This window comes from Hypomesus nipponensis, chromosome 18 (genome assembly GCF_054491055.1).
Source record: "Hypomesus nipponensis isolate SF chromosome 18, ASM5449105v1, whole genome shotgun sequence".
Classification (NCBI taxonomy): domain Eukaryota; kingdom Metazoa; phylum Chordata; class Actinopteri; order Osmeriformes; family Osmeridae; genus Hypomesus; species Hypomesus nipponensis.
Window position 1 is genome coordinate 10,132,822 of NC_140378.1, and position 20,624 is coordinate 10,153,445.

General features: G+C 43.4%; 5 protein-coding genes across 14 annotated transcripts in view; 1 reads left to right on the forward strand and 4 right to left on the reverse strand.

Moving 5' to 3' along the window:
- The first annotated feature begins 576 nt into the window (after positions 1-576).
- Positions 577-2,435, forward strand: ognb (osteoglycin, paralog b). Its single transcript, XM_084680011.1, has 6 exons — positions 577-724; positions 889-973; positions 1,085-1,249; positions 1,392-1,594; positions 1,755-1,847; positions 2,010-2,435. The coding sequence occupies exons 1-6, from the start codon at positions 629-631 to the stop codon at positions 2,178-2,180; spliced, it is 813 nt and encodes a 270-aa protein (XP_084536137.1). The 5' UTR covers positions 577-628; the 3' UTR covers positions 2,181-2,435.
- uqcc5 (ubiquinol-cytochrome c reductase complex assembly factor 5) lies at positions 2,259-3,607 on the reverse strand. Its single transcript, XM_084680013.1, has 2 exons — positions 3,301-3,607; positions 2,259-2,978 (listed from the first exon to the last, which is right to left on the reverse strand). The coding sequence occupies exons 1-2, from the start codon at positions 3,452-3,454 to the stop codon at positions 2,917-2,919; spliced, it is 216 nt and encodes a 71-aa protein (XP_084536139.1). The 5' UTR covers positions 3,455-3,607; the 3' UTR covers positions 2,259-2,916.
- Positions 3,608-4,707: 1,100 nt separating this feature from the next.
- Positions 4,708-7,131, reverse strand: LOC146252027 (uncharacterized). Its single transcript, XM_084680488.1, has 2 exons — positions 6,994-7,131; positions 4,708-5,897 (listed from the first exon to the last, which is right to left on the reverse strand). Exon 2 carries the CDS (start codon positions 5,856-5,858, stop codon positions 4,857-4,859), a length of 1,002 nt encoding a protein of 333 aa, XP_084536614.1. The 5' UTR covers positions 5,859-5,897; positions 6,994-7,131; the 3' UTR covers positions 4,708-4,856.
- A 1,017-nt stretch (positions 7,132-8,148) lies between these two features.
- On the reverse strand, positions 8,149-10,658 carry kctd6b (potassium channel tetramerization domain containing 6b). 3 transcript variants are annotated; one of them, XM_084679253.1, is made up of 3 exons: positions 10,511-10,658; positions 9,727-9,841; positions 8,149-9,621 (listed from the first exon to the last, which is right to left on the reverse strand). In XM_084679253.1, the coding sequence occupies exons 2-3, from the start codon at positions 9,751-9,753 to the stop codon at positions 8,935-8,937; spliced, it is 714 nt and encodes a 237-aa protein (XP_084535379.1). In that variant the 5' UTR covers positions 9,754-9,841; positions 10,511-10,658; the 3' UTR covers positions 8,149-8,934. The 3 variants fall into 3 exon arrangements, with proteins under 3 accessions (XP_084535379.1, XP_084535381.1, XP_084535380.1); XM_084679255.1 differs by having other exon boundaries at positions 9,727-9,837; positions 10,511-10,652; XM_084679254.1 differs by lacking the exon at positions 10,511-10,658 and adding an exon at positions 9,980-10,490.
- A 174-nt stretch (positions 10,659-10,832) lies between these two features.
- The window catches only part of LOC146252029 (serine/threonine-protein kinase WNK2), a 35,497-nt gene continuing 25,705 nt past the window's right edge, over positions 10,833-20,624 (reverse strand). For 6 of the 8 annotated variants that reach the window (XM_084679250.1, XM_084679248.1, XM_084679244.1 and 3 more), the window contains 10 exons: positions 20,492-20,543; positions 20,032-20,130; positions 18,961-19,706; positions 18,545-18,599; positions 18,363-18,424; positions 17,551-18,194; positions 17,067-17,296; positions 16,604-16,831; positions 13,535-13,839; positions 10,833-13,426 (listed from right to left, as the gene is read on the reverse strand). In XM_084679250.1, the coding sequence (XP_084535376.1) occupies positions 13,094-13,426; positions 13,535-13,839; positions 16,604-16,831; positions 17,067-17,296; positions 17,551-18,194; positions 18,363-18,424; positions 18,545-18,599; positions 18,961-19,706; positions 20,032-20,130; positions 20,492-20,543 (2,754 nt within the window). In that variant the 3' untranslated portion in view covers positions 10,833-13,093. Of the gene's footprint in view, positions 13,427-13,534; positions 13,840-15,978; positions 16,078-16,603; positions 16,832-17,066; positions 17,297-17,550; positions 18,195-18,362; positions 18,425-18,544; positions 18,600-18,960; positions 19,707-20,031; positions 20,131-20,491; positions 20,544-20,624 lie in introns of all 8 variants that reach the window. The other 2 variants (XM_084679251.1, XM_084679246.1) reach the window with 2 other exon arrangements.

Here is a 20,624-nt window from a genome sequence, read left to right on the forward strand (position 1 = left end):
TGTTAAATGCTGTTTTTGGCAATAGTTCACTTCATGAAAAAGAATTTGGTCCAAAATTCCAGTAATCATATCCCACTGCTCCATGCCTTAAGGTTCACATTCACTTCACTGTCCTACTTGTCAGATAAATGTTCCAAAAGCCACATTTTCCATGGAACATTTTCCATCTATTCCTGAAACACACACAAGGTGTGTTCTTAAAATAGGGTAAAATGTCTTCTTTTTACTTAATTTGAACTTTGATTTACAATTATTTTGCTTTCATATGGAGATTATGTTCTAAGACTAGTGATATATTCTTCTATCAAAGTTTGATATTTCTTTCTCTCTCTCTTCTTTCATCTAATTCTGTTTTAGCATGTTCAAAATAGAAAAGTACTGGGAGGCATTGAGATGCTCTATAAAATATACTCTGTACTCAGAGTACTTAGAATACTGATAGACTTCCAAATGATCTGACTACAGTGAGAGCAAGCATTGGGTTAACTTTAGTTTCTAAGTCTTATTCAATAGGCCACTGACAGTCTCTAATAAAAACTGTATGGAAAATGATTCTCCTACGCACAAGCTTTTAAAATCCCAGCCCACCGGACAGTGCTGCACCTCTCCCGTCCCAGTCAGAAACATAATGGACCACAGGACTTTGTTTCTATTCATAATTTTGCTGCCATGGACGCTCACTTCAGCTGCAAATAACAGATTTTTTGAAGTTAAGAAACCTAAGGTAAAACATGCTTGTGATTAAAGTTAAGAATCTCTCTTTATTGAAACACAACACTCTCTTTAAATACAACAACACCGCTTATGTAGGTTTGTGGGGATTGCTTTTTATGTAAAATGATGACCCAGTTGGTGATTTAGAATGTTTCTTTTTCTACAAATCAATAGAATGAGGTTGTGACCATATCGGACTATGATACTCTGGGAGATTCAGACACAAGTCCAATAGCAAGAGCTTCAACAGATGACAGTGGTAATTAATAAATATGTGTATCATCATCCGCATCATCACACACAGTATAGGAGAAAAGTATTGTGATGTATTGTTTTGGGATGCATTCATAGAAGAACATGTTGTTTTCAGAGTTGCCCACATGCCTCCTGTGTGTTTGTCTGACTGGATCTGTATACTGTGAGGAGGTCTCCCCTGAGATGACTGCAGTTCCAGCACTGCCCAAGGAAACTGCCTATCTCTATGCTCGCTACAACAAAATCACCAAAATAACCAATAAAGACTTTGCCGACGTTGGTAAATGAAATTCCGTGTTATACAGAATAGAATAGTCTTTGTGTGTTCTTTTGAATTTCCAGTACAATATGACTTCAAAACGTATGCATTACTCAACTGAATTTAGGATGATATTACTTATTGTCATTTGAACATTTTACAGCTACTCTGAGAAGAATTGATCTTACTGGAAACCTCATCTCTGAGATAGAAGATGGGGCATTTGCAAAACTTACTCTTCTGGAGGAGCTCACTCTTGCAGAGAATAGACTGGCCAAGCTACCCATGTTACCTGCCAAACTCATTTCATTCAATGCCAATTTCAACCGTCTTAAAAACAAGGGTGTAAAATCAACTGCTTTTAAGGTGAGCCCAAAATAAGTCCCAACTTCTGGAATTAAACTCTGAATACAATAACTTTTAACAGGCTGGGTGATGGATGACTTGCCGTGTGTGTGATGTTTCAATGCCACCATTGTGTACCTTAAATAACCTGGGGATCTTTCCATCTGTGAAACTGTTACAGAAACTTGACAAACTGTCGTATCTGTACCTTGGGAACAATGACCTGGAGGCAATCCCACCATTACCAGAGAGTCTTCGCATCGTGCACCTATATGTGTGTTGACAATCCTTTTGAATCCATTACAATGATAACATATTTTGGTAGCATGACAAATTTGTTCTTATTACACCAACTGTTCTGCAGAGGACCACAGATAATATTTTATTTATAAATATTTTTATGAACTTTCTATTTTCTTCTTGGTCTTTTCTGCAGAGAAACAACATTGCTACCATATCAGATGAGACTTTCTGCAAAACGAATGACACCCATTACATCAGAGCCAACATGGAAGAGGTGCGACTTGACGGCAATCCACTGTTGCTGGCTAAGCATCCAAAGAGCTTTGTTTGTCTTAGGGCTCTGCCAATCGGAAATTACCACTGACATGACCATATAGCCTGCTCCAATTTAAAGTTTCAGAGGAGGCAATTCACTGTAGAGGAACGTCATGATTCATTTGAATGATTTAAACAATCACCTTTTATTAAGCTTACTTCAGAAAACACTTTGTTCTTTCATGACTGCAGGTTGATCAGTTGAATAATAATCTATCAATTTATCTTGAGACTGGACTGTATTATGCATATTGCTGTTTTATTGTATGTTGAACTTGACAATATATTTTCCTGTTAAACACCATTTTCGTTTTTGTTTCATTTATCAAGGCATGTGAGTATTGCATTAAGTCCTATAATTTATTATTAATTGGAAAGTAATAAGTACATTGGGTGTAAAACATTTCAAAATGCAACATTTCTTTATAGGTTTACAGTAGCCTTTTTTTCAAACCACAGCTCCAAAAATCCACTGTCACAATGGCTCGCTATGATGCATTCCCAGTTACATACAGCATGTAGACAAATGACAAACTCTGAAGCAGTGTTTTAGGCACCTTTACACTGGGTGTTGCGTCACAATTTAGGATCCACACAGTTGAGTGATTGATCAACAAGACATTAACCTTTGGGATTTGGTTTCCGTACCACACTTCTCTCAGTCTCACAATGATTTCTCAAAGTCAGCCTAAGCAATCCAGTTACTTGCATCAAGACGATTTTAAGGAGTGCAGGGTCTCGTTTGCCAACGATAAATCACTTGGCTCATAATATAGCAAGAACTATCAATCGTGCTTGATCTTTGCCTCATATTGTCTCTCTGATTGTTTTCTTCTGTAAACGTCATCTGAAAAATCAAATGAAGACAAGTATGTTATAAAATCCAAGGTCATATAAAGTGGATGGACACAATCAGGAGAGCAGTGGTGGGCTCCATTTGAGGATGGGCTAGTACACAAACTACAATACATGGACAGGTATAGCAAAGGTGTGTTACCAGTATGGAAATGCCATGCATTGAACAGTTTTAAAGTTTAAAGCCACATTTCAGGTGTGCAATACTTTTCCTGGTTGCTTTGACATATTCAAGGGTGCTGTAATTTTACTCGGTGTCTGATAAGGTTACACCACAGGTTGCATACAGTATTGTGCAGCGGTATGTTACTTACAGAAGGTTTCCTTCCCAATCCTGACGTTAATCATGATCCATTCCATCCCACCTCCAACACAAAAAAAGAACGGCAAGAATCTGTACATCCCGAAGCGACGTTTGCCTGGGACAAGACTCATTAAATATTTTACATTTCGGCTTTTCTGAAACATGTCGAACTCGACCGATTAACACACTCAATAGTACATAACATTAAAACAAATAATAAAGTTGATAATTAATGGTCTCAAATGCAATGTGGATTTGGCTTGTCCTTTGGTTTACAATCTAACTGCTACAGTAGCATCCGTTTGCAGTACGTGACATAAGAAGGTTCTCTCGTTTTAGACGTCAATGTGCGGGTGGAGCAATTGTTCACATCGACTAAAGCACAATGAACAAATTGAAAACCAAAAAGTATAGAATTATGTTATTTTCTATATCTGACATACTTTAGGTTCATAACATTCCAATATAATTCGTATGAATGTTAAGATTATTATACACACTGTCCTCTGTGGAATGCCGGCGGGCCGGCAACATCACGGAGAGACCACGGCGTATAAAACTATGTATACCATTGAAAAACATCAACGTAATATCCTGAAATGGTTTTATTGGCTCGGACCAGAGAACGTCTAATATAAAAACTTAAACATAAGTAGCTAACCCTAACCCTTAACAAGAAAAATATGTTGTCAGCGCCGCCGGTGCTGAATGAAGTCGAACACACCTAATGTAGCATGTTCGGTTCTAGATCTAATAACCTTTCAGATTAGTCTGGCAATCTATTTTTCAAACATTAACTTACAAAAATTGTTCCTACCTTTTGAACTTGTGAAAAGTGACTCAAACATTGCATGCAATTCCTGATTAATTGCACGAAAGAAAGTGTGCCTGGCTCCAAAAGTGCATTGTGACGGACGTCATTAGCAGGCGCTGAACTCTGGACCGAATGATACCAGATCCTATTTTTGAAATATAAATTGTATGTCGTTTACATAGGGCACAGCCCTTTACATCTCCACCAGGTATTAATGTTGACGTCACAAGTTAGGACTTCCATTCAGTTAGGAAGACTAAAACTATGAAATGCAAATTAAAGACTAGCACGTTTTAAGTATGGAATTATGGTACCAAAACATGCTTGACAAAGATATGGTAAAAAAGCTTTATTACACAAGTGTGAGGAGAAGAGCTTTCATACCCAAAGTCTTCATAACCGGTTATACATTTTTTAGAATTGCATTTGCTAAAGAGAAATATCTTGACACCTACAATAAAAATAAATCCAAGAAACAAACAATCCAAGTCTATCTTGGAAGCTTTTACATACAGTACATGAAAGACCATTTTTTATTTATATTTTGAAGTTTCCTCCTAAACATTGTATTTCACAGTATACATAAAAATATGTTGTACTTATGGCTATTTGTTTGAGACACAAACCCCAGATCAAGCACAGCATGTTACAAATGACAAATATTAAATTAATTAAACAGGTTTTAAGAGGACACTGGGTAGTTAAACATGAATTTAACTAAGTTACGTATACTTGACTGTAAAAACAGCTGTTCACACAGGATAGGCAATAAGTGGTTGAATTTTTATGACAGGAGACAGGTTGACTTTCAGTATCTTCTGGGCTTTTCTCCTAACCTCATCATCAGTTATTGAGTCATCAATCTTTATGACTTTAAATCTTAAATTATTTTGTTTCACTTTAAGGTCTTCCTGTGTTTTAACCAGCCAGACAGGGCTGGACTTCTTCACAGACAGTTTCTCTTCTGCCTCCTCAACCCACTTCCTTTTCTGGTCCCTCCAACAAGGCATTCCATTGCTTTCCCTCAAAACCCATCCATTCTGATGCACATGAGGCAGAGGCACTCTATAAGCTGTGTCCAAACTGCGAGAACACACTACAGAATATCCTCTTCGTAGAGATACTGCTTTCTTTGAACTTATGGAACCATCGGATGGCTGTGCTGATAGAGGAAGATGGGAGTTCGACATAGTAACGCCTCCCGTCCATACACCTGTGTGAAACTGCAGTCTTGCTGTGTGGCCTGTAGACGGCCCACTTATGTTGGTAAGTTTCAAGCAAGTGGACATATTGCTTGGTCCAGCTACAAATGCATGTGGTTTTGAAACAGTCTGTTTTAGGGTCTCCTGTGACATATTTGTCAGGAGAATCTTGGGTTGATTTTTCAGGACAACTTTGGCTGCAGGACTTAATGAGGCATAATTTATTTCAGTCTTGTCCACTGTTTGTTTACCCCTCTTTTTGCAAAGCTCCTGGACCTTTGGGCCTACAGTGTCTACTGTTTTATGCAACTTTACCATAGGCCTAATTATTGAAGTGCAAGATTTGTATCCATATACGTCCTTGCTTTTAAGAATGGTAGGCTTGCTACCCTCACCTCTGAGTTGCTCAATGAAAGTGACCAGTTCCTTCTCATTTTGGGGGAGATCCACAGACATGGGACTGAACACCCTCAGCGCCTGTAGAAGAGTAGACTGTCCAGATGAGGTAATTTGTGACCGGGACTGGACAACTTTTTCTGAATCACAACTCATGGCATTACCACTCACGGGTCACACATTCTTGTTGTTCACCTGTAAGGAAATAAAAAGCTAAGTAAAAAGCTAGCCAAGATTTCGGTAGAAATTATCTGGTAAACAAAGTTCTAATTGTACTCTGTTCCAATTACCAAAAATAGTGCCATTGCACGTGAAATATGAATGTATTGTTCCAGTATAGTAGTACATGGAACTAGTAAGGTCACATATGTGAAGTGTTCAAACATCTAATAATAATAGCCTCAAGTTGAAGGTCAAGGTTTATTATAACATGCTTGTTATAAAATAAAAAATATATATGTGTTATTATTTTTATGTTGGGGGAGGGGGGGGGGGTGTTATATTTTATTAACCATATATCATTTATATAGAGACAGTTGGGGATAGTCTGAATAAGCAGGGAGGGAGAGAAGGCCATGTATGGCCAGGCCCGGAAAAGAACTAACGCTAGGCCCCTGCGTTACGGCCTAATTGTACGCGGTGACACAACTGGGAGCCCAGAAAGAAAAAAAAGATTTTAAAAAGTTGTAACGCTTGCTTGTTTTCGCGCACTTGTGGTTGAATACGCATGTGACCACGTTCATAAAATATCTCAAATATTCTTTCAAATTCTATTAACAACCTCATTCCTAGCTTGCCCTACAGCACAACAAAGCATGACTGTACGAAATATAAATGACTTATTTGACCTGGCCAGATGGCACTATGTCGCCGATGAAGGCGGAGACATGCGTTTTTCTTATACTTTTGATAATATTAAACTACCTAGCTACAATACGCTAATTTAAATGTCCTACTACCGTAACGCGTATCTAACCAGACTAGCATAGCTAGCTAGAGAAGAGACAGGCTGAGGTCTACACTTAGCTTGCTTTCATAAATTAGCTAGCAAGGTTTGTGAGCTACATAGCGTCCTTTGACTTTAAGACCTCACTCTTACCAAGAGTCTAATGCATTTTTAATGTGTTTCCCTTGTAAGCTTTTCTAGCAGTCGAATATCCAAGTATTGGAATCACTACTTTTGTTATTCATACAACCACTTCAATGGCGACTACTAGCACTAGCTACACAGAGTTGGTTAGCTAGTTAGGCAGCTAGCGCTTACTTTGACCAACATTCACGCCACACTTACTGTATTGGTATATGGTGTTTAGGTAAATTGTCCAGATCAGTTATTAACATCATGTCATCGCATCGAAAAAAAACAACTAGCTCGCTCCAATGTTAACATTGCAAACTAGCCTTTGTCTCTTTCTTCTATGGTTTTGTTAGGCGGATTGCTACTAACTGTAAAGTGGATACACCGCCACCTACTGCTGGAGTGTGAAGCCAGTCACATCGTACCTGAGTCAAATCAAATTTGATTTGTATAGCCCTTTTTACATGTCACATAGGGCTTCACGTCAGTGGCGAAAATCTACTATCAATTTTGGGGGGGACAATTATATAACATTTTCTCAAGAGCAATTCCTGAGGGGGACACCAAAATTACTGCTGTAACACACAGCCTACATTGTAATATGTTAAACGTATTTTATTAACATTATTGAAATGTCCTTATGTTTATAAGGATTCATTGGGGGGGACAAATCATATTTTTCCCAGGATGGGGGGGGGGGTTGTGTCCCCCGTCTCCCCCGGGATTTCCACCTATGCTTCACATATGCCCAAATAACTGCCTCTCACCAACCTAAACCCTCAAGGAAGCCAAGGAAAAACACAGTAAAACTGTGGGAGAAACCTTGGGTGGAGCATTGTGGTGAGGGATCCCCCTCTTCCAGAGACAGTTGGTGACAGAAGAGTGCACACCAAAGGCTAAACAAAGTCATGCATCAAGAGTAGAAAGTAAAAATGTGCAAATGGAGGTTGAAATACAGACATCCAGAGTTCTGACTTGGCACATGTCAGTTTAGCCAGTGGTAGCCACAGGGTAGGGAGCACAGCATCACAGGACAGCCAGGTAGATGGACAGGAAGGGACCAGGAACTCTCTGTTATCCATCATAGGAGAATGATGTCCACTTGGCAACAGGCAGATGTTGAGAGCTCAACCCCCCACACCACTGAGGAGGTGTGGAAGGGGGACAGAAAAAAGAAAACAGGATTAAAGAATACAAAATAACAGTTACAATAACAGTAAGGGTGAGGTCCCCACTGGTCAAGTGTGAACTAGTGCAGCAGTTTAACTGACTAAAACACGTTTTGTGTAATGTGAAGTATTTTCCAGAGAAGAGAAACTCTAAATAAGACTGCCCTATCCTCTTCAACTAGAAAACACAACAAACAAACAAGGTCAGCTTCGCTTTATTTATAATTTCAATTTTTTTCATAAAGCTCACTAAGCAAAATGCTTTGAATGTTGTAATGGTGTCAGCCTCCTTAATTGAAGCAGGATGTTTGTTCCAGAGAAGAGGAGAATGCCTTATATCAGAGTATAGAGATCAGAGAAACTATAGCACAAATTTGACTCTTATCATGTTTGTGTCTCTGAAAACCTTTTGCCAAATGGAAGAGAATGGGCAGGTGCAAATAATTGAGGACATAACATTATCATTGAGGACAATTTGTCATTCAGCTCCATGGAGCACAGACAGGACTGGACCTAGTGCTATGACCTACAGTAAAAAGCAATTATGTGGTATAATCAAAGAGATGCATGCCACAACAGGTTGTCAGGATAGGTTTACGAGACACGAAAAAACATCAACCCCCGATGCTAGTGACAATCAAAATTAATTATGAACATAATACTGCAGGAAATATATAGATTACTCATATACATGCAAAACAGCTTATGTTTTGAATGTACACCATGCATATATAGTCTACATACACCATCTTACAATTGGTACTTTTTTAAATTTTTATAAACGGTTCTTTGTAGTCTACATGGCTGACATAATTCAATGCAGAGATGGTATACTTTCTTTTATTACTCAATTATGATATTTATTTCTTATGTATTTTCAATGTATTTCTTAATTAAATTATCATGGCAGTATAGTAACTTTTCTACTCTACTACTGAATGGCTTGACCTCTTTATAAAACTTTATATAATTTACTAATTTGTAGTTAGTCTTCTATCTTGAGAGCTGGCCTGCAAAAAGTCCAGTGATGCTCCACTGTGTTTTCATTGGCACGCTCACTCATGTGATGCACACGAGTGTTCCGAATGGTGAAGCCTTGCTTCATAATGTAGTCCATGAGGTGAACTCTTAGGGATACCTCTTGATGATAGTCACATGGTCCAAAAGTAAAGGATACCTGGCAGTCTCTGGTGTCCATCATATGTTTGTTCCATTTTGTGAAGTTGTTAGAGATGCCTTCAAGGAGGGCATGGACCTTGGTGGTAATAGTAAGCTGTGTAATAATGACAGCCACTGGATTTGAGTACTTGGACAACTTCCTAGTGCTGGACAATTCCACCACTTGCTCAAAGATGTCCAAAGGATAGAGTGGCTTGGGGTCATTAAGACAGTGGATTAGAGGCTCAATCTGGTAAAAATCAGCCTCTTTTCTCAGGAGGTCTGTCTCTGTAAAATCTGCTGGTAGAGTAAGCTCTGACGTCCGCAGGAAGTTCAGCACATACCGAAAGAGAGTACCATCACGGTCAATAAAGTAGTTTCCTTGAGTATCACGTGTTGTAGGGAAATCGCCACGGAACATGGCTCCCAGCATCGAGTCTGGGTAGCGCTGCAGGGTAGATAGGGAGGTGGTGTACAAGTGGCCTCCCACATTCAGTGTTACAGGTTTAGTCATCTACAAGTTCAACAAAAAGAAAATGAGGAAGACAAGCAAAGAATAAATGAAGTCAAATTGTATTAATGTGCATTCATTTTGTGGTTAAACACTTCCATGACTTACCCTATGGCCCCAATCTCCATTATCCATTTGTACAATTAAAGCAGCCCACTTCCAGATTGGACCCAGAGATAAGGTTGGTGATTTTAGTTCAGTCAACACTTGTCTTAAATCCTACCTGCGTGAGAAGAGACACACGTTTATTCGTTGAAGACCGTGAGAAGTGACTTAGCAAGGGACCTACACCAGTAGGCTACAATCACTCCGGATAGCAGCGAACCGTCATTTTTTGTAATTTGTTCACAAGAATGCATACCTTCCCCTGCGACATACCACCGTATAGAACCGCATTCGAACGTAGCTTGTTGAACATATTGAAAGACACTAGAGTTAATTAACTCTAGTGTTCACTTCTGGACTTACAAATAGAATAATTATTGTTAGCAAAACGGCAGGTGCCATGCAGTCCGATATTATTCTTCTGCTCTACTTTACAGTATCTGCCTATTGCATTGCTAGCTTACTACCGACCAGACGTAGTATACATCTTGCTGTCTTTTCATGGTATGGAGCAGTTCTATCTCGCAATTATGTTTGAATGTACTTGTCACTGAATAGCAGCCCCTACTTATAGAAAACATAACTTGAATTAAAGCATGCACCACTAACAAATTTGCCGAATAATTAGGTGCATGTTGTTGCCTGTTGGCTTACGTTGATAGCTAGTTAGCTCACGAGTTGCAGCAGAGCGTTCCATCCCTGGTGTTTTTGCAGCTGTGTAGTGTAACTAGTACGGTTATTTTAATATCATAGTCTTGCCAACGAGTAAATAAAAAGACAGTCTTACCTTCAACTCAAGAAACTCCGAAGGCGTTGTAACAAACCGAGTATAGCGGATAGTTAACGCTAACCGGGAACAGACATTTGGCTACTTCGAATGGCAGCTGGAAGAAATGATGCTACAGCTAACCTAGCATCGCACCAACGTATTATAAACATTGCAATAACACAATCAATTTAGGGGGCGCTCATCTTAGATCTATGTGGTCCTCAGTCGGCACCAATAAAGTGTACATGAATTATCTTTGGATGAAACTGCAGAGCATTATGAAATCAACAGACAAAAATGCTAGCTACAGTAATACATTGAGACACAGTTAAGCACAAAGTTAAGCACAAAATAATGTTTATTTATTTCTTTAAACATGTACAGTCTTTCCGATTAGAATGCAGCTGACTGGGTTGGGTCTGGTAATGAACTGGGACATACACAGCAGGCAGAAGCTAGTCCCACACACTTTTAATGTTTGACTAACTATCAGAGCATATTCAAAAGAGGCAATGTCTGGATAGAAATGTGGCCAAAAACTGTTCTCTGTTGTCTGCACTATGCATTGCATGTCTCCATCCATGAACATAGCATCAATATGAATATACTTGAGATCTTCCCTCATCTGCTCACCAAGTGTGAACAGACAGGGAGTTGGAGCAGTGAATGCCAGATACGACGAGTAACAGAGAACAGAAATCTCTTACTACTAGAAGTATTTCACCAAAGCAGAGGACTCTGCATAATGCCCTATAAAAGTCCAATTCAAACCGAATTGATGGATTAATAAACATTGAAGCAAAATCCCCCTACAGTCAAAACAAACACATTTTACAAATATTACAGAAAAACTGTACAATTCACAGCTTGGCAAAATTGGGGTGCTGCAACCTTCTGATAGTGTTTTAGTGGAATGGGAAATTTCAGACTGGCTGTTATCATGATCTCTGCGCATGTCCAAATCTGAACAGTTTGCCATGCTCATAATCAATGGTCAGGGCAGCAAGCTGACTATGTACAAAGTGTTGGTAAACACATTTTCACAGGTTAGAATTGGCGGAGAACATGTCTTGTTGTGCAAATCTCCTCAATCAAGTAACTATCTGAATGTGTGTTTCATACTGAACAAGTAAATCAAACACTCAAACAGCAAAAATAGTTTAAAATGCAAGGCCTTAATCAGCAGCAACCTGGTCAATTATACATAATTCCTTAAATTCAACAAGGCAATATCACTGACTTGAGCGGCCTACTGGGGGGAAAAAATTGGGTGGGGGGGAAGGAATTGTTGTGTTAGGGTACCATGTTTGTAGTTTAATCAGTTTGGCCAAAGTAGGATGCCTTAAGGGCAACCACTTCTGGCCCACTAGCAGCATCAAAACCAAGCTTCATTAGAAAACAAAAATACTTCAGAAACTCAACATATTGCACACAAAGCAAAACCACCAATGTGATTAATAAGAGCAGCGATGAGCAAAAAGGATCATGTTTTGCAGTAGTAAAGTGTTAATCTGAAAATGAAGTCAAACTAAATGCAAACAAAAGCTATTATAGCTCCTATCACAGGTTTCTTGGGTAAGGCTTGTGGCAAGGCCATTACGAAAGCTTTTTGGGGAGTGAAATTGCACTTTCAGTCTCACTCAGCAAATCTACCTACTTCTACATTGCTACATTCTGACTTCGACCACCATTCTGACCTGAACTACCAGTCATGTATATACATGTTTTAGCACACTGTATATTACTCTGGGCACTACTGCTTTCCCACTGAAAGCCAACCCCTAGCATTGCTCACTTGTCTTGTCTTATCAAATCATGTCCAAATGAGACTCTGTCCAACTAAACAAATGAACCTGGATACAACTTCATGAGTTCTGCTGTTTTCGGTTGTTGTCTTTTCAACCGCACACACGGTTCCCACAAGGCAAATGTACTTCTCTCCTCTATGGCGTTCTGTCACATGGGTGGAGAGTAAACATGGATTCAAATAGCATGATTTATTACTTAAATAAGAGCATATACTGTGTTAATAGTGCAGTGCTACAAGGGCATTCATATGTAAACCAATGGGGGGGAGGGAATGTGTCAGCAATGCATTAAAAACAAAGCAGAACTCAAACCACTGAATTAAACAACTCTGATGTGGACATGCTTAGTTTCACAGAAAAAGCAATGTTCAAGGCACTACATTCCTTCAGAGCACTTCACCTGACATACTGCCCTGTTGTCTCAAATCAGTGGGTTTGGAATCTGATGTATTTTGGAGTTAAAGGTTAACAAATCTACAGTGAATCAAATTTTAACACAATGACAGCTTTCTGATAATGATGGATATGGTGACATCATGGTGATATTATATCAAGTATGACTGTCAAAACCAGAGCCAAAAGTATAAGGTACTCAGACACACACGGAACATTTATACTACATCCACACACGAAATAGACTTACAGTACATACAAGAAACTACAGGGTCTGTATGTAAAGGATATCAACATTCTCACAAGATATTTACAAGCTCACAGGCTATGTACAAGTGTTCGTCTGGTACCCCAACCATAGACTCAGAGCAGGACTATCCTGCTTGTACTGATTTACGATTTAGGTAGTTCTGGTGTTGGGGAAGGTGCTGTCAGGGCTATGCAAGGTCATGGGGTAGGCCTGCACCCCTGCATTGTCCATGGTAGGATAGGGTGGTAGCACTCCTGCAGTTCCAAGCAAGCCCACAGGACTGGGCATACCAGACCACTGCTGTGGGTACAGGGCCCCAGTCACTACACCTCCATATGAGCCAGCTGGCACCAGGTACCCAGGCTGGAGCATGGCAGACTGGTGGGCACCCAGGGTGGCAGCAGGCATGACGGGGCTTAAAGCAGCCGTCAACGGACAGGACAGGGGCAACTGGAACTTGTTGGGTGCAATGTGGCTTCTCACCTGGTGTGACAAAGATCAGAAGTTTATCATTGGAAACAGTGAATGTTTTCACACAGTTGTGATTCAGTACAATGTGAATTTATGTGTGGGCCTCTTCATGCCAGGTACCTCCTGAAAGGTTCTTCCTAGGGGCATGGCTCTGCCCCCTAGGTCTTGCTTATGTCGCTGTTGCTTGATCTGGTTCAGAGAGGGCCGAGGTTGGTTGGCTGCTGCAAGTGTCTCCTTTGTCCAGTCATCTACAAGCTTGTGCAGGTCATCTGTGAACATGCCTTTCTTGTTGTTGCTGTTGTTGGTCTGAACCTGAACGAGTCCAGGGATTGGTTGGGGGGACTGTGGTGGGCCAGCCCCTGCAGCTGATAATGGCTGAGGTGGATTGGAGGCTGTTTGAGCTGCACTGGCACTGTGAGAGGACCCTGGAAGACAGAGAGATTTTTAATCTCTGCCCACTTCAAACCCTTCCCAGTGAATCCATTGGCTGCTGTAAGGTCTACAGTTAGCTCAGAACCATTACTAGCCTGCAAACTCAAGCCCAAAGTGACTTGTTTCAGTAATATAAATCATACAAGTCCTTTACTATGGCATTCAGGACTATCAATCTTTGAGAGGACCTCAAGGCATCTGGTTGGCATGAGAAAACTTGTTCAAAGTAAAGAAAAAGCCTCCAAGTTGAATCCCATCCAAAATGCAGACTTAACCAAGAGAAAATGTGCAGGTTCTAAACATAACAGCCAAAGGATTCCAGTATTGTTTAACCCCAACACATAATTGTTGAAGCCAATCGCCATTCAACAGAAACCATTGTTACTTAAAAATACAACCACAAGACATTGTTCAGCATTCAAAGACACATTGGCCAAACATTGCCATGCACTATAAAACCAAATAAATGAGGTGACTTGATACTCTCGTTGTGAAACAAGGGCCTGACATTTCAACAACACACGCCATGATTGTTTCAGTTCCAAAATCGTGAGTAAAAAAATACATGGAAAAAAATACAAATAAATAAAATACCCATGCCAACTGAAGAAAAAAAGGTTGAAGACAGATAAGGTAGAAAGTTAATTAGATAGTTACTACTACTGTGCTCTTTGCCTAGACATAGTCGTTTCAGAGTGGACCCTATAAAGAGGCAGAACAGCACAAGACAGAAACAGTTAGGCTGGGACACACGGCACACGACATGGCTGTGGGCAAGCTGCTTCAAAGCCACACACAGCTATCAAATCAGTTAAGGAGAGAGGAGGAAAGAGGAGGAGAAGGGCTGTTTCAATCAGTGAACATTAATGAGACAGGGTAGGGTGGGGGCGATTAGGCACACAAACTTGTGCAATCATTCCAAAACGTGAGGAAAAGAAAAGGAAATTGAGGGGCCGACAACAGTAATAAGCTCTTGGATCTGGTTACATGGGGTTGGAGAAGGCTGGTTCAGAGTTGGACAGAGACCCTCACATCCTGTCGTCCAGATGACACTATCCTGTTCCTCTTTTCATTTCTCCAGTTGTCTGGCTTGAAAGAAATTGCCTTGAGATATTGTATTGCATACTGGAATGAGTTGAACAGAAAACCTATGCGAACAAAGCTAGCACTTTGGTGGGGCTTAAATTGGACCAACTCAAACAAAAGCTGTACTCTATTTGAGGCTCAGAAGACACAGCCAACATACACCTGATTTTCCAGCCTGGCCATTAAGTGACACTCACATTTCCAGACTGCTGGAACTCTCAAATTCTGTAAAACAGTTTGTCAGTATGTAAAACAAAAAAGAAACAAAATCAAAGCTAAAAGAGCACAGAGATAGAAGACGGAGCACACCAGAGTCAGCACTCATAAACACATGCAGGTCGACAGGAGAGGAGGAAGTAGAAATATTGATTATACAGCCCTTTTTTTGTCCAGGAGAAAGTCTCCATCACTGCCCTGCCTTGCGCTTGCACCATGCACGTCCACTCCGCCCAAACAGGATGGACACAGAGAGAGAGAGAGCTCCTTATGTACTCTGGCCCAGCAGGTTTTTCTGGGACACGGTTTAGTTGGGACTGGGGAGCAAGGGGGCTGGTCGCTATATGGTGTATACCTGGCTGAGCCAGATGTTATAGAGTTGAGTAAACTCAAATACACACACACACACAACGCAAACAGTATGATACAAAAGCTTTGGCACAAGCACACGCACGCACTCTGGGTCCAGATATACCATGGCCTGTCCATGTTCGGAGTGGACAAGCTTTAGCCTTTAGCATACAGTATGTTTTTGGAGTCTGCTTGTTAAAGCCAGAAGCTGCAGTGCACAAAGCGTTTGTATGAAGTGCAAATTCAACCACAAATACAGATGCTTTAAAGGCTAGGGGCGAGGGGGGAAAAGACAGACAACATAGGCTTGTGTCCAGGGGAAGGACGGGGGGGCCGAGTGAGGGGGGGTGAGGAAGACGGTCCACTTCATGAAAATATATAGAAAACAGGTCTGGTTTCGAGGAACATAGAAGAGGTGAAATAAAGAGGGAAGAGGTATGAGATGAGTGGAGGAAAAGTAGAAGAGAACAAATACAAACAGATGGACAGAGACACGGGTCCACTGAGGAATCTAGTGCGTGGTTTGCTACTAGATTTATAGGTGACTCTCTCTGACGATTGGTGGTAAACCGTCCATCCTGTCAAAATCAATATAAGAGGGAAGAAGAGAAGAAACAAGAGAGAGACACTTGTGTAAGAGTCCACCGAGACTGGGATTCGAACCCCCCACCACCAACAGCACCAGCACAGGACGGACAGAGGGCCAGAGACACACAGACTCCGGGGGAAGACTCCTGATGTTCACTACAGGACAGGTTATCATTAAGCACTGAGGAGAGCCCAGCTTTACCCTCTTCTCACATCAACTATGGAGGGGTTTCCAACAGATGGAGCAGAAAACTTCCCTGCCATCCATTGTGTTGGGATGACATTAGGCCAATGCTTGTGTTAAGACAGGCATTATGAGAGGAAATGTGTCAATACTTATAATGAATAATGTGTGCCGTGTGTAAATTATAGAACTATTGAGCCAATACATTTTCTTTTCAAATGTCTTTCAAGAGTTGTTTTGCAATCCTGGTATTCATAAATTGATGTACAGTATGCGTATAACGCGAGTTTGTTGGACCGCGCGTTGGAGAGGTTGTGCGAGTGTGTGTGTACCTTGGCCGGGACCTGTAGTGGTAGTCATGCCGTCGCCGTGGAGAGCAGCGTAGATGTTGTCTGAAGAGAGCGAGCCCTTGAGGGAGCATGGCTGCTGGGTCTGGACCGGCTCTGGGGCTGGGCTGGGAGCTGAGGTGCTGGACCTGCTGCTGCCACTGGAGCGGCTTGAGGCGTCAGACTGAACAGAGCTTTTGGCTGGAGAACCAGACGAGCTGGCTGCACTCTCACCTGTGGTAGACAGAAAGTACAGCAGGATGAGTCAGCCGGCCCATATGAGCTTCTGTACGAGCGAGTCACCCACTCCTACGTAGCCTTCAAACTCCTTGACTTGTTCCACGATCTCAGACTGGCAACCACGTCTCATTTGCCGTAAGTCCTCAAACCTTTATCATTCACACAGCAGACACAATCTCACTTTCTCACCATCTCTTTGTTTAAGAACTCGGACCCCTCCCTGACACACCTTTCCTCTCACCAGCGGTAGTGTTGAGTTTTTTTTTGAGCTGCTGCACCATGGGGTTGAGCAGCTTGCCAGTCTTTAGCTTGTGCTTGCTGGTCCTGCGTCTACGGCCACTGGGGGGCGCCGCATGCAGCAGGCCAACACTAGGGGGCAGAGTTTTACCCAGCTCCTTATACAGGTGCTCAATCTCGTTCCTCTGGAAGGCTTGCAGCTCAGAGATCTCCTTTGTGTGTCTGTCGAGGAAGACCGGGGAAAGACAACGACAAAGCAGAGGGTGTGTCATTCACCTCTCAGACATTTAGAATGGCTTGACATCATTTCAAAAGGTTACTAACACAGCTAAACCAATGCAAGGTTTTACAGGCAACAGATCTGTAGTTGTCTACGTCCGTTGCCATGGAGTGTGGGGGCAATGTGCTGTATTTCAATGGCCTTATTTTGACGCAATGTGCATGTGTCTAACTGCTGTGGGGGTGTTTCTACATACTTTTCTCTGAGTCTTTGCAGCTCCTTTCTCATGTCTGCATCCTCAAACTCAGAGTCGTTGTCACTGCTGACATACGATGACTGGGCGTGGCCTCCGGGTGGCGAGGGGGCGTGGCCGTTCAGTGTCGCAGGCTGCCGGCTCGGTGAGTCTGAGGTCTGCGCGCTGTTGCTGCGGCCAGACCGACGCAGGAAGGCCACCGCTCTTTTCATGATGTCACTTCCGCTGTGCTCAGAGAGGGCGTGTGCCGGGGGTGGGTTATGGGCCGGGGGAGGGGCCAAGCTGCTACTATCCTCCTCCCCCGAGTCCGAGTACAGGCGGAAGGAGTAATGCGTGGGGGTGTCGATGGTTTGTGCCCGAGGTATGTGGGTGGGAGTGAAGTCGGGACTGGAGGTGTCCCGGTAGAAGTTTGGGGGGGCAGAGTAGCGGTTGCTACTGTGGGGTTTGAGGCCCGCCTCGGGCCCTTCCTCCGCTGTCACCACTGAGAACCTGCCGACGGCCACACAGCCCTGACCCCTCCTGGCCCCCGGCTCTTTGGGGGCGTGGGACCCCCCCGAGCCACTGGAGGGTGCTAGTGAGCTGCTGGAGCTCCGGCCCTTCCTGGTCTTCTCCAGACGCCGGACTACATCCGGGGGAGTGGGGACGATCTGGGGAGACGGGTGGGAGAACAACAAAGGAAAACAACAAGAAAGGAAAAGATTTGTCAGATCATAATGACACGATGCAGTGCACTGAAATGCTGCATCACGTTAATATGGTTTGTATGTTCAGAATGCTGTGTGAAGGCTAAGGAGCGGTGTTACTAAGTGTCTTACCTGAAAACGGCTATTTGAGTCATGTGAGCTGGAGTTGTCGTTATCCAAAACCTTGCCAGAGGCTGGAGGAGGAGAAGAGAAGGTTTGTAATTTTTTTTTTTTTTTAAACAGCTCCACATACAATACAGGAATGCTGGAGCTGTCAAAACACTTGTTTAATTCACTTAGTCTGTGTTCATTACCAGGTACTGCAGAGTCACTCATGCCCAGGCTATCTGCACGCTCGGGAATCTGAGGCTGAGACAGAATGGGAGAAGGATCTAGTTAGTCCATTCTAGGTGGGAATCAGACGGTGTGAACTCACTAGTCATGATCCTGCTCTGACCCTGGTCTGTCGAAACAAGTTTGGCCTCACACACAGCTAAATTGGCCCCCGTCAGGACATAGAGTTGAACTTGCGAGGGGTGCAGTGCACCCCTAATGGAGTAGCTGGCTTGTGTTCAGCACAACTCAATCTCCTCAGTTGTAAATGCTATATTAAGTTCACTGTGGTACATTAGAACAATCGATAAGGAATCAATAATACACCAGAATTTTAACAGATCTATCAGATCTCCACACACACACACACACACACACACAACACACACACACGTACCAGCAGCTCTCCCTTGCGGCCCGGTCCTCCCTCCCCGGTGGTCTGGCTGTCAGACACCCCTTCTGTGCTGGAGCCCTGGGCGTCTGATGCTGTGCTTGAGGGCTGAGAGGGGGCGTACTCCTGGTACAGCAGGTTCCTCAGCTTCTCATCCAGGGTCTTGATGGTGCGGTCCACAAACTCAACTCTGGGGGGGCCCTCTCCGTCAGACTCCCCTGGACCTCCACCCCCAGAGCCCCCTGGTCCCCCCGGCTGCTGGGAGGAGCCTGGGACAGCCTGGTGGGCTGGACTCTGGGGTTGGGAGGTCACAGTGCCAGACGGGATGGGGGTGGCATAGGGCTGCTGGAGGACTACTGATTGGTGGGAGGCCAGAGGAGGGAGTGGTTCTCCAGTGGGGCTGGCCTCCTGATTGGTTACAGAGGAGGCTCCACCAGCTCCCTTGTGGCCCAGGGTCACATCTAAAGACACAGGCGGGACGATGGGGCAGCAGGGGAGGTCAGTTACCATGGAGACTGTGGCGATGCAGGGCTCGTCAACCGAGAGGGAGTTGTGGCGGTCAACAGTGACAACAGTGGAGGCCTTGGCTATAGAGGGCTGGATGTGCTGCACCCTGGCCTTGCCCACCTGGGGCTCCTGAGGCTGGGCTGAGTCTGCAGGTGCAGAGGGGGTGGAGGACACTGGAGCAGGGACTGGAGGGGTGCTGGAGCTGGAGCTGGACTTGACTGAAGATGAGGCAGGACCTCCTGATTCTGGGACGCAGAGACGGATAGATAAGAGGTAGTTGGACATTCTGTGGACGTCAGTCAACAACAATTATGACATTGCCACTTATCCTCCCAGCCCCCCAAACTCTGTCAGAGAAGACATGCCTGCAATGTAGCAGTGAGGAATTATACAACCGACGCCAGATTCCACAAGACACACAAGTACTCCTAATACACGCATCTCCGTTTCTATAAACACATACATCCCAAAAAGCTGAAGTACACCAACTATTAAGCTAAATAATTCTATACTGACACTAGGATTCAGCACTTTCTGTTGGTTGGGTGTGTGTATTTGTCCGTGTCCTACCCTTGGCTGTTGAGGCGTGGGCGGGGCTGTGCTCTCTGTCTGGAGGGGGCGTCTCAGCCACGGGGCAGATGATGAACCAGCGCTTGCCAGTGTGGAGGACTGCCAAGGACACAAAGACACACAGGCTCATTAATACATACCAGCTAAGCAGGAAACGGACCCCAAGCAGGGCAATAGGAAGGAGGACAGAGCGATGATGGGAGAGACATGGTGAATGATGGTGGCAGATAAACTGCCAAAGTCATGACGCCTTCTTTATCCTATCATCTCCTCCACCCCCCCCCCACCCCCACCCACCCCCCCAGGCTGCATCTGCTCCTGCTGGAGGGCAGCCAGGCTGAGGCTAAACAGACACACACTGAGGGCAGCCAGGCTGAGGCTGAACAGACACACACTGAGGGCAGCCAGGCTGAGGCTGAACAGACACACACTGAGGGTGCTGGGGGAGCACAACACTCACCGTTCTGCTGGTAGACCAGCTGTGGGGAGTTGGGTGTTGCAGACTTTACAACCTGTGAGGGCAAAAACACACATTTTATAAAGTGCATGGAAGACTGGTGCATCAGCAGGCTATTGATAGACAATAAAGCTTA